The sequence below is a fragment of the Condylura cristata genome, unplaced genomic scaffold, assembly GCF_000260355.1.
Source record: "Condylura cristata isolate star-nosed mole 26May11 unplaced genomic scaffold, ConCri1.0 scaffold00004, whole genome shotgun sequence".
Lineage (NCBI taxonomy): Eukaryota > Metazoa > Chordata > Mammalia > Eulipotyphla > Talpidae > Condylura > Condylura cristata.
In genome coordinates, this window is record NW_004567105.1 from 55,755,690 (window position 1) to 55,770,558 (window position 14,869).

General features: G+C 33.3%; 1 protein-coding gene across 1 annotated transcript in view; it reads left to right on the forward strand.

Moving 5' to 3' along the window:
- The window catches only part of DNAH12 (dynein, axonemal, heavy chain 12), a 130,284-nt gene that overhangs the window by 59,557 nt on the left and 55,858 nt on the right, over positions 1-14,869 (forward strand). The window contains exons 32-40 of the mRNA XM_012735164.1: positions 1,422-1,505; positions 1,989-2,177; positions 4,627-4,746; positions 5,223-5,420; positions 8,583-8,734; positions 9,447-9,585; positions 10,540-10,706; positions 12,557-12,812; positions 14,415-14,714. Of these exons, the coding sequence (XP_012590618.1) occupies positions 1,422-1,505; positions 1,989-2,177; positions 4,627-4,746; positions 5,223-5,420; positions 8,583-8,734; positions 9,447-9,585; positions 10,540-10,706; positions 12,557-12,812; positions 14,415-14,714 (1,605 nt within the window). The remainder of the gene's footprint in view (positions 1-1,421; positions 1,506-1,988; positions 2,178-4,626; positions 4,747-5,222; positions 5,421-8,582; positions 8,735-9,446; positions 9,586-10,539; positions 10,707-12,556; positions 12,813-14,414; positions 14,715-14,869) is intronic.

Consider the following 14,869-nt stretch of genomic DNA (forward strand, 5'->3'; position numbering starts at 1 on the left):
TGTACTCCAACAGTTGGCATGTTCTGCTCCCCACTCTGTCTCTGGTGAATCCTTTCACTACCCCTGCACCTCTGGCCTGTATCCCAGTTGTATATGTATAAATAAATAAATCTTTAAAAAAAAAAGATGCCAATAGATCTTTCTACAATAATGGAAATATTGCCAAAAATATCACTAGTCACAGGTGACTAGTGGGTATTTGAAATGTGGCTAGTGCAGTTCAAGAATTGAATTTTAAAATTTAATTTTTTTTAAAGATTTATTTATTTATTTGTACAGAACTGGGATATAGGCCAGAAATGCGGAGGGTGAGAGGATTCACCAGAGACAGAGTGGGGAGCAGAACAGGCAGATTGAGGAAGTACACTGCTGAGGGGAGCAGCGGGCGGGTCAGAAGAGGTCTGCCGCGCCATGTGGATCACCTCCCGGGCAGACGGGGATCGAACTCATGCGGAAGTGGTTTAAGCTTCTTAGTGCAGTGCTTTAACCCACTGTGCCAACAGGAAGGGCCTAAAATTTAATTTTAACTTATTAAAATTAAATACAAATTGCTACATATGATTACTGGATGCTATACTGGACATTCTAGCTCCAGATTATTCATTCATTTTATAGATAAGAAATAGATCCAGAAATGTTAAATGCTGCACTGTTGACATATAGCTAGATGGGAGCAAAAGTGGAACCAGAGTGATGATTGAGGAAGCAAAGAACAAACACTAAAAAATAAATATAGAGAGAGAATTTTAAAGAATTAGTATTGAAATGAATGTGAAGCACTAACAATTAATACATTCATAACATTATTAAAAGTTAATGATAAATCTAAAGGTAGTAGCCAAGAAGATTGAAAATAATAGACATGATATGAGTGGACAAGTTGATAAATTCAGTTTGTAACATACTTGATCAAAGAAAAATATTTCAGATAAAAAAGACACATTAAGCACAATGGTACACATTAAAAACAATTCATGGTCCTTGATTCACTTTTGGTTTTAGTAAATTAGTTGAAAAGAAATTTCTGGTACAATTTATAAAATTTAGGTACTAAGTGACTTGAATGAATTTTTGGTAATTTTGTTAGATGTGATAATGTTGTTGTAGTTATTTAGAAAGGTCCTTATTTTTAGAGATAACTACTATAGACATGTAGTCTGTCAGATAGCTACCTTTCTCCCTAGTTTTATAAAAAGGAAATCATCCCTATTGATAAATGAGGAAACAGAGTTTCAGAGATGTTATGTATTTGCTTACTCAATAAGTAACTGACAGAGCTAGACCTAGAATTAAGATTTTCTGGCTTTCATACTAATACTTTATTATGTCAAGGAGGTATTTTACTTTATATATTGAATAAATTTTTATATGAGAAGTTTGAGATGAAATAAAATAAATATTTGAAAAATTATTGCCTTTAGCTTTGCCTTATGAGTGGAGAAATCATTCAGATGTCTCCTCAAATGAGTCTCATCTTTGAAGCAATGGATCTTTCCCAGGCCTCAGTAAGTCCATTATTTAATGTCACAACAGCTTGTTTGTTCATTTATTCACTTGTTCATTTAATCAATAAATATATTAATTGTCAGAAAATGAGTTAGGTACCAGGAGTCTAAGATGCAATGGACATAGCATTCAGTCATTTAGGGAAAATCAGATGCATGATAGTAAATGTTTACTAGTGTAAACAGTCTAAGAATATGGAGAGGATGAACAACCAAGAGGGGTTGGATAGAAGATGACCAAGAAAAATGTTGAAGTGTTTGATCCAATTTCGAGGGATAAGACTTCTCTGGGGATATAGGTGGAGTCAAGCATTACAAATCATAACATGATGACTTGTAAAGACTTAAAGCTATGATATGGCCAGGGTAATGTAACTGCAGATAATCGGTTCTAGCATATATGAGGTTGTAGAGGAAGACAGGAGTCAGATTATAATGGGATAAAGGGCCTGGGAAAAGAAATATTTTTTTTTTCTCCACTAGCCTGCCACAGTAAGTCGCTGTGGAATGATTTATTTGGAACCCTCACAGTTAGGATGGGAACCTCTTGTGTCTTCATGGTTGAAGTCACTGAAAGGACCTCTACAAGAGCCAGAATATCAAGGTCTACTAAAAGGACTTTTTGACTGGTTAATACAGCCCGCATTAAATCTTCGTAAGAAAAAATGCAAGGTAACACTATAATTCTCTGACCCTCTGAAAAATTTCTTTAGTTTTTGTTCAACTCAACTGAGTATAAAATCACAATGATAGGATAAATAACCAAAATCAATTTTTCATTAGACCTATGGTATCCACTTTAAAAATTGAGATGTGTATTGTGACATTAACTCCAATAGTCACATTTTGCAAGACTATATTTTAATATCACAACAAAATATTTACATTGATAGTATCTACTGACCTTTTCAGATCCACCTAGTTATACTTGTATTCAACGTGTTTATTTATCCCTATGGGTTTAGCTTTTTCAAATTTTTACTGTAGAAATTATATATATTTAAAGATTACAAATGATGATTTGATAGCTATATCACTATAAATGTAGGAAATTAGTTATATCAGTCAAGCTAATTAAGTCTCCTCAAATGCTTACAATATATTTGTGTTATGTGACAAGAATACCTGAAATCCATTCTCAGCAAATTTCTAGTAATATTCATGTGTCTATACACCAGTTTCTTTGACTATTCATCTACCAACTCACACCTATGTTGTTTTCCAAATCGCTGCTGTTGTGAATAATGCTGTGAACATGAGATACAGTGATCTCTTTGAGGCACTGATTTTCATTCCTTTGAGTATATACCCAGAGGAGGAATTGCTGATCATATGTTAGTTCTATTTTTAGTTTGGTTTTTTTTTTTTTAGAATCTTCTATACAGTTTTACATAATGACTATACCCAATTTACCGCTCTGCCAACAGAGTATAAATTTTCTTTTCTTAGTGTCCTCAACAATACTTGTATTTTAACTTTTTGATAATAGCCATCTTAATGGGTGTGAGGTGATTTTGATTTTTCATTGTGATTTTGATTTTCATTCTCTTATCAGTGATATTGAGTACTTTTTCATGTATCTATCGATCATTTATATTCTCCTTTGGAATAAATGTGCTCCTTTGCCCATTTTTAAATTGAGTTGTTTGGTTTTTGCTGTTGAGTTGTATGAGTTCCCTATTTTTTTGGATAGTAACTCTTATAGTATGTTTATAAATACTTCCTCACAATCATAGGTTGTCTTAATTTTGTTAATTATTTCCTTTGTTATGCAGGAGTTTTCTTGTTTGAAGTTTATTTTTGCTTTTGTTGCTTGAGTTTTGGGTCATATCCTAAAGATCATTGCCAAGGCCAATGTCACACAGTTTATTCCATATTTCCTTCTAGAAGTCTTATAGTTCATGATTAACTCTATCCATTTTGAGCTGATTTTGTTTATGGTATAAATTAAGAGCGTGTTTTTATTCTTTTACATGTGGACGTGTAGTTTTTCCAACAAGTGGATGTCACTTGTTGATACCCAAAGTGAGAGAGGAAATATTTACAAATATTTAAATATACCTTTTCTGTTTCTTTTAATATCTTACCATTTTTTATAGCTTAGGCCTTTACCTCCTTTATTACATTTGTTCCAATGTATTCTTTTCAAAGAGATTGTCAATAGTATTACATTCTTGATTTCCTCTCTTCTACTTTATTTTTATCTTCTATTTATTTTCAACTGGTTTTATATATAATGATTTTGTATGTGGTACTTTAATGTACTGATTTATTTTTACTAATTATTTTCAGTGGATCACATTGCCTTGAGCAAATTTAGTCAACCAACTTTTGAGAAACCTTCCTTGACTTACTCCTCTCCCTTTTCTTTCCTTGACCTCCTAAAAGGTCTGGGCTAATTGTTTATCACAAGTACTCGAGGAGCCTTCCTCCATCCTGCAACTTATTCTGTTATGTCATTATTATACCATATTAGTTTTGTCTATTTAATTTCATTATCATTCTTTTTTAGAGATGGTGTAGTTTATTTGCATATTTCCTAGCTTGCTATATGGATATAGTATGCTTCCCACAAATGTTTGTTGAATAAGTAAGTGAATGAATCACTGTTAGAGACTTCATTTTTATTATCCCTAGAACTTTGTTTTTTCTCTTACATTAGCAAGTTTTCATTTCTCAGAGAATTTAAAATAAGAATATATTATATATAACTGTGTAATATAAAATGCTAAAATATTTTGAGAGATGCTTTTTAAAATTTTTTATAATAGTTTATTTTTACATATTTTTGTGCTTTTTTCCATCTCAGTTGCAATCCCCTTGGGTTTCCCATCACCAAATTACCATGTGCCAATCACCATAGTCCAAAGCATTTCCCTCCTCCCACTGTTTTTGATCCAATTCCCCACTCCACCCCCACAAAATGTCTCTGGCATATAGCTGTTCATCATTATTATTTGAGAGATGCTTTTAATCATGCCTGTAATTTAAATTCTTAAGTTTAAATGTTATAAAGGCCTTATGAAAATGAAATATGCTTTTTTCAATTTTTCAAAATAAAATATTTATCTTTTTTTTACTCTTCAAATAAGATGAAAGTATCGTTCTTTTCACTTTGCAGGAACTGGTTCCTACAAGTGATAGCAATGTGGTTGTATCCCTTACACGCCTTTTTGAAGTACTACTTTGTAATGTTGTAGAAAATGATCCTACCAGCAAGCATATTCGTGTTTGGATTATGGTTAGTTTAATAATTGATGTGTATTTTTGGTGAGAACTAAGTGAGTAGCTAAAGATTCATACCTATATACATATGCATACTGATTTATCTCTTTTCTTACAATATGTCTTAGAAAGCTTTCCTTATCAGTATCACTTACTTTTTTAACAATGGCATGTATTACAGTGTATGAAGTATAAACCAATTAAGCAGACGCCTATTGAAGACCATTTGGGTTGCTTTTCACTGTCATAAACAGTGTTTGCAGTGAAAATATTGCCCATATATCATTTTAACAGATCACTTGGTATGAGCATTTAACATTTCAGTAGATATTGTTAGAGAAATAAGTATGTGATTTAACTGTGCTCCGTCCCATCCTATTTGTAGATCTGATCTTTTCCAAGTGGGTTAGTCAGGCCTTCATATGTTAAATTTTAGTTAATCTGTAAAAATTTTGTTTAAATATTTTTTTCTTTTATTTATATATTTATCTTTGCCAACAGGCTTGCTTTGTATTTTCTCTAATTTGGTCCATTGGAGGAAGTTGTGATTCAGATGGTCGTATTGTTTTCGATAATTTCGTACGGTTTGTGATACTGGGAAAAAGTGAAAAGTACCCAGTGCCTGACTCTGTGGGTAAATGGGAATGCCACTTTGATGAAAAAGGTCTCGTCTATGACTATATGTATGAGGTATGATGTATAATGCTTTCTATGATTAGCTGTAAGACACAGTCTTGGATCAATAGGCATGCTGGAGTTATTTTGACTTCTGTGGTTATTAGTTATTTATTCTCCTATAACAGTAGGTAGAAAAGAAGAATTTACTTAAGGATATTTACCAATTTCAGATTTAAGTTAAATCTATTTACCCACTTTAAAAAAGAATTCAGGAAAGATGGCAGCAGAGTAAAGATGCTGGGATCTCCTTCTCATCCTCACAGCTAGATTATAGGAGAAGAATGCCAAAATTACATCTGAAGTAAACATGTACTAGGAATAACATCTAAAGGAGGGGGACTCCCTACACAAGCAGTGGAAAAGACTAAATAAATAGGCAACTATGCAGACAGGGTGATCCCTGGTAACTTGAAAGCCTGACAAGCAGAGTACGGAATTGACCAGGCTCCTCCATGGCAGTCCTTCACAGACTTCGGTGAGCCCCACAACAAGACCCAGAGGCAGACCTTGGCAGACACCAGTACAGCCTTGGTACTCTCCCTGAACAGGTATAAGGGAAAGCTACCTACAGCAGATGACCTGCTAACATCAGTGCAGTCTTAGTTAAGTTCCTGAATGGGTACAAGGATAGAAGTACTCCTGCCCCACTGCAGTAGCCCCCTGAACATCAATGTGACCTCAGTATACTCGCTAAAGACACCTGAAGATGGAGCCTCCCCAGAAGATGCCCCACTAATATCACTGTGGCCTCAGTGAACTCTGGGAAAGGGAATTCAGGGTGGACCCACCACATGCGACCTTTCATAGATATATGTTCATGTTCGATGGGTTCCATGAAGTAGATAGTGGGCAGACTTGTCATAGCAGACCCTCTGCAGACAGGACCACCCACATTCACTGAAAGGCCTAACTAAAGATTAGTTTTCCCTAATCTACAACATGATCTGCTAGAAAAGTAGTTTTGTGATCTTAATATTTGGGAATCAAATAATTGGTAGATGAAAAAACAGCAAACAGCAACTGAGTCCTCAGGAGAATATTGTACTACACAGAAGAAAAATCTCTGCAACCCAATCTCAACAACATGGAAGATCTAATGTAATTGCAACACTAAAAGTGTCCAAATACTGATGAATGGATCAGAACAATGTAACTATATAAATGGGAATACTATTCAGCTATCAGAGATAAACTCTTACTATTGCAGCAACACCGATGGAGCTGGAGGGGATTATGCTAAATAAATCAGGAGGAGAAATATTTAATGAGATAGATAGAGACACCAAACAATAGGTCAAATAAAGCCACACTATCAATAAACCCTAGAAAACATATTATAGTACTAAGGCTTCCAGAGGGGGAATGAGATGAGAACAAAATGGGAGGAAGCACAGTAGACTGTGGTGGACTATGGGTGTTGTTGTGGCAGGTGCAGAGTGGTGATAACTCCTGAAAGGGAAAGAGCCTATACTTTTAAAACACAAACAACATTGTAAACCAATGTTACTTGAATTTAAAGAAAACAAAACTAAAAAAGAATTCACAAAAGTATTCTTTTAAATAGCAGGCATTTTTTTTTTAAAGATTTATTTATTTCTGCATACAGAACTGGGGTACAGGCCAGAGGTGCAGGGGTGGCGAGAGGCTTCACCAGAGACAGAGTAGGGAGCAGAACAGGCAGATCAATGAAGTACACTGCTGAGGGGAGCAGCAGGCGGGTCAGGAGAGGTCTGCCTCGCGATCTCCTCCGGGGCAGGCGGGAATCCAACTCATGCGGAAGTGCCTTTTAGCTTCTCAGTGATGTGCTCTAACCCGCTGCGCCACCGGGGAGGGCTCGGCATTTTTATATAATTATTTGATTTAAGCTAATTTACTTCTACCTCATAGAGGCTAGTTACCATTTTTCATTTTCTAGAGATAGATTTATAAATAAAAAAGCAAACCTAGAAAGGCAAGTGGCTAGCAGAATTAGGACTTCAACCCAGCTCTCCTGACTTTCCCTAAAGCCATGTTAGCAGAATTTTAAGAAAATAACCAAAAGAGAATGGCATCCTTATTAGCCACAATGGGAAAACATTAAAGTTAGCTCTAAAATGAAATATCAGGAGATGCTAGCACAAGCATATTCTTTAAGAATTGGAGATAAATACTAAAGTAGCTGAAAGAGAGGTAAAGTTAGTTGCTACCAGAAAGGAGAAATGAGAATGATAAACTGCTTTTTTTCTTAATCTCTAAAATATGCACATATAACTTTGATAAAATAAAAGCTAAAATTTAAAAATATAAAATAATATATAATTATATAATAATATATAATATAAAAACTTGATTATGAATTGCCAAAGAAACATTTACCCACTTTCATCTGGGCACATACCATATACAGACACAATTTTTAAGAAAATAGTATTTGGAGCAGGGCTCAATAGACCTACTTTGCCAGGTATTATCCCTTTAGTAGCTTGGAGACAGACCTTTGGGTCTCCAGGGAGGGGCAAGAGAATCCAAGGAAGATAAGAGTGGGAAGAAGAGAAAGCAGGGAGGCACTTAGGGGTATTAAATAGCAGCTATTTAGCCAGTGGTTCAGAAGACTTTCAATATTCAACTATCAGTTAGATATGTCATATGTCATGGCTGTATACAGCCTGGATCAAAATACCAATGGGAATAATTTTAGAGGAAAAAGTATAGTGAATTTATTTCTTATATTATTTTCTCATTGTTTTAAATTATGAAAACATGAAACCAAAGTCTAACAAATTATAACTTGAGCTAGATCAGGGCGGCTCCCAAGTAGATGCAGCACTTGATCTATGTAATCAGACACTAGGAATTTTGGAAAGATTAGTGTTAAGAATGCATAGAGGCAAAAATATCTGAAATTCTAAACAGATTGAATTTGTGCTAAATAAGTTTTGTTAAGATCTTTTTGTTATTAAAGAAAAGGAAATTAATTTAAAGAAAAATATATATATTTCTTTAATTAGTTATAGATTCATGGATGTTTATTAATCACTTTCATGACAAAAATGTTATATACATTATTTAACCTAATATTTTATCAGAAAAGGGGAAAAAGAAAGTTTTTAAAATACAATAACAGTATGCTTTAAAGAGTCCTTCACTTTAGCAAGTACATGACTATAATATTATGAAATTTCTATTTTCTTGTAGTTGAAAAACCGAGGTCGCTGGGTCCACTGGAATGAACTAATTAAAAGTACTAATTTAGGAGATAAAAGTCTCAAGATTCAAGATATCATAGTCCCAACAATGGACACAATTAGATATACATTTCTAATGGATTTGAGTATTACCTATGCAAAGTAAGAAATGCTGTTATAAACATTCCTTCAGTGTATAGCAGTGCCTTTCTAATAGGATCACAGGATTTTTGAAATAGACTTTGAGGTCCTCCAATTTCAGATAACTCAGAGCCTGGGGACTAATTGACATGTCCAAATACAGGTTTTTTCTTATTCTAAAACCTTTGACATCACCTTGTTGCCTCATAAACCACCTTATGATTTGATTCCAAAATGATATTAACACATGTAAATAACTGTTAGCTTTAGCATTCACTGTCATTTAGTTTGTCACAAAACTTCATGTTTTTGAGATAATTCTGAACATCCAAACACCTTACTACCCATCTCATCATTCTATTCCATACTTCACTGTTGCCTGTTATCTCTACCTAAGAGTACATATACGTCACTTTTCCAAGGAGACAAACTTTGACTTTGTTTTTTTAAAAGTTAAAGTTATTATTTCTTTTATGGGTGTTTTCCATATAGCAATATTATATCTTTATATAATTGCTACTATTAAAGTCTTCATGACAGTAAGCAAAAATGGATGGCAATCATTACTTTTACCAGTACTTCATGGAGTAACAATGGTAGATTAAAATAATGAGGTTTTAGATGAAGATGATTTGATTATTATTTAACTTTTCAATTAACTCCAATTTCTTTCAGCAGAAATTTATCCTCATTTTTACCTTTTATGAATGATATGTTCATTATTTCCATAAAGGCCACTGCTTTTTGTGGGTCCAACGGGTACAGGAAAGTCAGTATATGTGAAGGACAAACTAATGAATCATTTGGAAAAGGACCAGTACTTTCCTTTTTATGTTAATTTCTCTGCTCGGACCAGTGCTAACCAGGTTCAGGTTAGTATAAACAGAAACATGGTTCTATAATAATTTTTCCCTAATGTAATTAGGGCCTATAATTGTATGTTAAATCAACAATGCAATCTTTAATGAATTTAAATAGAACTCTGAAAGTATTATTTTGCACAATATATTTTAAAGTCAAGGCTTAAGGACTAAAGTTAAAAGAGAACATTTTTGTATTAATACTGGATTAATGAGCTTTGTCACATTTTAAGTCTGAGAAAAGCATCCTTTTTTAACTGGAGACGGGAACAAGGAAGAAAGGAGTAGTGATAAAGAGAGGGAGTGAGAAGGAAGATAAAGAGAGAGAGGGATTAAAGGGAGGGGGCAATTTTGATTGTTCTGTCTAGATTCTCCCAGATGGACTTTAGGAATATTTGCTGTGCTTATTGAAGTACTATCAGTGAAAGATCCTTTAAAACATGGCCTTTTGTTTGACCTTTTGTGACAAGAATCATGTAGCTTGCATTCCACTCTTTACTTCCAAATGTTGCCTAGATGAAAATACTGCATGAGACCTTTTTGAATCACCATTTTAATCATTCATTCCTAAATTTTTGTCTGTCCATTCTCTCCTGACCTGTGGAGCTCATTCTGTTGCTTTAGGCTTTAACTTCAAAATCCTTCACATTTAGATTAGTATTTATAGATACAAAGTAAGTTAAAATTAGCAGCTACATATGGGGTATCCAATGAAGAAAATTGAGTGTGCATCTGTATATACAGTATAAATATATATATGTATATATGTAACAATATATAGCAAATAGTAGGATTTCAGTAGTGTTCTTTGAATGATGTGTATGTGAAGTATAGTGTCACCTTTAATATGAATAAATATAAACACATATGTATATAGTACTGTTGGGTATTTACTTTGTTAAACTCCTTTTTCCCCTGGTATAAGTATGACTTTAAATAGTCTACTCTTTCTTCTTTATATTTTAGAACATTATTATGGCTCGATTGGATAAAAGACGCAAAGGAGTCTTTGGACCACCTATGGGGAAAAAGTGCATAATTTTTATAGATGACATGAATATGCCTGCATTAGAGAAATATGGAGCTCAACCTCCTCTTGAATTATTACGACAATTTTTTGACTGTGGGCATTGGTAACTATTTAATTGATGCCTTAATTCATCATGCTAAAGTCTCATTTCCCATTTTAGTTTCTCACAGCAAAATAATACATTTCTCCAAATTTTTTATGAAAGAAAATCGTTGCTCGGAATTCCCTATACAAAATTTTTTAATTTTTCTATACATTTTGAAGCTATTCATTCCTCTGAATGTGTGAGTTAGCTAACTGATTAATAATTCAGTATTAGAAGTATATTTGTTCAATAATGTAGTGTATTTTTCCTTTTAACTATTTTTAATTATTGAGAATAATTATAAATCTCTCAAAGTACCATTTCTTTATGGTCTAGAATTTATGGGTTTCCAGCCTAAGACATCATAACCTGCCCTCTACGTTCCTATCATTTTAAATGCTCCACATTTTCTGTGATTCTCAATTTCTATATGACATTGTATCTTTAGTTACAATTAATAATTCTTCATTTCCTTCTCTAAAATATACTTTTCTAATCCCCAATATGCCATGATTTTTATTATAAATCCAGAGTAGACTAATTTTGTGGTTAAGTGATATTTTGTTAGATTTTTTTAATACTGCAGGTCCTTGGAATTTGTTCTATGAGAGAATTGCTGATAATAGTGCTATTCCTTTTTCCTCCAGGGATTTTTATATAAATATATTTTTATTTATTTTTAAATACTTACGTTGTACTTAATAGTTTACAATTTATTTGCACTTAGATATCTATCTTGAATGTCTATACTTATTTGTCTCTCATTCATTTTATTAAATTTTGAAACTAGTTAGCTTTAATACAATTTAATTCCATAATTTGCTTAGCTAATCTCCTGCTGATAGCTATTAGGGTTGTTACCAAAAGCTAAATTTTGTTTTTATACTTTCTTGGTGCTCTAAGATTAAGGATTGGCTATATGGAGTTTTCCAAGTACCTGTTTTGCAGGATTTAGTGATCTATTGGAGTCATTTAGATACCTCTTTCAAATTAAAACTTCTTTGGAGTTGTGTTATTCCCTAATACGTAACTTTTTATATAACAAAAACTTATGTAGATATCCTTATAGGTTCTGAAGGTAAGATTTGAGCTAGGAAGAATAAAGTCAGGACTTTTCTTAAGAAGGATCACTGTATAATATTTTTCAAACTGGAACATTTCTGAGAGTAAAAGGGGAGTATTACTAGTAATTTTTCCAGGACAACAAGCACTAACTGACAGGCAAAATGGAGTCTCCCAGAGATTGATCTTACGTCCATATTTTTAGATTTGGAGTTAGAAGAAGAAAATCAGAAAGTCAAATTGGAAAGAATAGGAGGAAATAAAGTGAGGGTAAGAGGAAAGGAGATATTAGATAGCCAGAATCTGCAGAACAAAAAATCAGTGCCTCCTCATGGAGAAACAGGACTGTTTTAAAAAGAATTCTTTCCTTTAGTTCTCACCCCTGGTTTTCTCTCTCCTGTCCCCCTCATTTTGCCTCACTCCACAGTCAGGTTTCAAGAGTTAGATTTTTAGTTTGACTTTATCTTTTTTTTTTTTTTAATACTCCACATATAAATATAACCATCTGGCATTTTTCTTTCTGGCTGATTTCACAAAGAAGGAACAGCATGAGGGTCTGTGTTTGGTGGGTGCACTATGGCAGCAATGCCTAAAGGGGATCACACACTTCAATTCTGGAAACCATGATGTAAGCCAGTATTAACTTAATAAAACATACTACTAAAAGTCTCCCAAAAAATTCTCTCCCACTCCAAGCATTATCTAGAAGTCATTCTTTTTAGAGAAGCTATAAATCAGATCACAGTTTTAGGAAAGTCTACATTTCATTCCAGCTTATTGCTTTGGATTTTTCGTATGTTTTGAAGGTATGACCTTAAGGACACAAGTAAAATCACGTTGGTTGACATAGAACTGATTGCAGCCATGGGTCCTCCGGGTGGTGGAAGAAATCCAGTCAATCCCCGTTTTCTTCGACATTTTAACATTTGCACCATTAATACCTTCAGTGATGAAACCATGGTCCGAATCTTCTCATCAATTGTAGCATTCTACCTTAGAACTCGTGACTTTCCTCCGGAGTACTTTGTAATTGGAAACCACATTGTTAGTGGGACTATGGAGGTAAGCAAATTTAATGTTACACAAACTGTACTAAGTTTTTTAATATATATTTTCCTCATTTTGTCCTTTATTATAATTATTATTATTATTTTACACATTTCTCCCCTTAACCACCTACTTAAGTCTTCAGTGTCAATAAAGCTGTTAAGGAAGTTTGAGAACAGGGAGCTCATAAACTCTGACATTATGGAATCTCATTTGGGTTGAGCCATGGCTGCTGTTTCCTAACTATGTGATCTTGAGCAAGTCATTTGAACTTTCAGAAATGCAATTTTTTAATCACAGAAAAGGAAATACCTATTTCACAAGATTGCTTTATGGGAACAACTACTGCATCCTAAGTGTTTTTTTAACTATTAGATTTTCTCTTCCCTCCCATTTTTCATGTCTGTCTGAAGAAAAAGAGGAAATTTAAGCAGTTTGTTAATGCATTTAAAAAAATAAAACAAAAAACCAGACCACATAACTTAGAAGTATCAGTGAAGAACTTATAGTAAGAAAACACCAGGGTTGGAATAAGAAATATGTATGGCCAAAAGAAGTTTTTCATTTAGTTAGGATATGTTGTTTTCCTCTGCTCAGAGACCAGAGCCAGTCTCACCATTAATAATAAAAATAAAGAATGTTTTTCAGGTAAGTTAGTGGTGATATCATTAAACTAAGCTTTTAATAGTTTTCATAAATTTGGTTTAGTTTTGGGATCACTACAACCAAAAGTAAAATGCTCCCTAAAATCTTTTTTTCATTTTTCTAAGAGCACGATATTTTTCTAAAGTACTCCCCTTTGTTCCAATGGAAAATGTGTGCTGATAAAATAGAGGAAAAGTGAGCAAAGTGTAGTGCCTTGTCATTTATGTATTTAATACAGAAAGTTACTTTTACTCATAAATTATGATATTTATTTCAGTCATCTCTTGGAAAGAGAGGTATGTCATCAGACAGCATGGGTTACAGATAAGATAATTTTTTTTTTGTCTTTGATGCATACAATGTATGGAGGGGAGAAGGAGAAGTGAATCATAAAACACATAAATAAAAAAATAATTTCCTTTGTTTCCCCCGGGCCTATATTATAAAAGGTTTAATTTACTTAAAGAGAATACTAAATTGTATTGAGTAAATTAACTATAAAATAAAATATACTTTATTTCCATTTTATATCTAGTTAAAATAGAAGAGGAAAGAAAAATACTAAGAGAAGGGAAGGAAGGACACATCTTGATTTATTTTGAAGTCCATACTAGTCTAAAGGAGATTTTTTCACCCTCTTCTTCATTCATAATGCTTCAGAATGAGTTACCTGATTTTATTTTCTACTGAAGTTTTTAGTTGCTTAACCCCAAGATATCTGTCTTTAAGTCCAACTATAATGTTGCTTTTCAGGCTCTTGTGGAATCAAGACTGTAGAAGTTCCCTCAGCTTCATACTGCCTGACTTTGATTTGCTATGTCAAATTAAGACTTTGTGTGCCATGCTAGTCTTAGTACTGTATAACTTTCCAAATCTATAAAATCTGATAGGATGAATAAAATATTTTAAACAATTTGTTGCATGACTATATGTATTACACACATCTTATTTTTTATCCTTTTTCATATTCAGATATACAAAAAATCGATGGCAAATCTTTTACCCACTCCCACAAAATCACATTACACTTTCAACTTGCGGGATTTTGCACGTGTTATCCGGGGCTGTTTACTTATTGAAAGAGATGCGGTAGAGAACAAGAACATTATGATCCGTCTGTTCGTGCATGAGGTTTTCCGAGTGTTTTATGATCGTCTCATTAATGATAGTGATCGAAACTGGCTCTTCAATTTAACCAAAACTGTTATAAAAGACCATTTTAAAGAATCATTTGATAGCATCTTTTCACATTTGAGGAAAGAGAATGCACCAGTGAGTATATTTAGTGATTAAAAGTGTATTAAGGTGATGACACACAGGTGATTTGGTGATGGGAAGCCCAAGGGGGATTACAACTGAGATGGAAAAATGGACAAAATGATGTAAAAAAAATTAGAAAAAAAGTATATTAAGTTAAAACAATATAA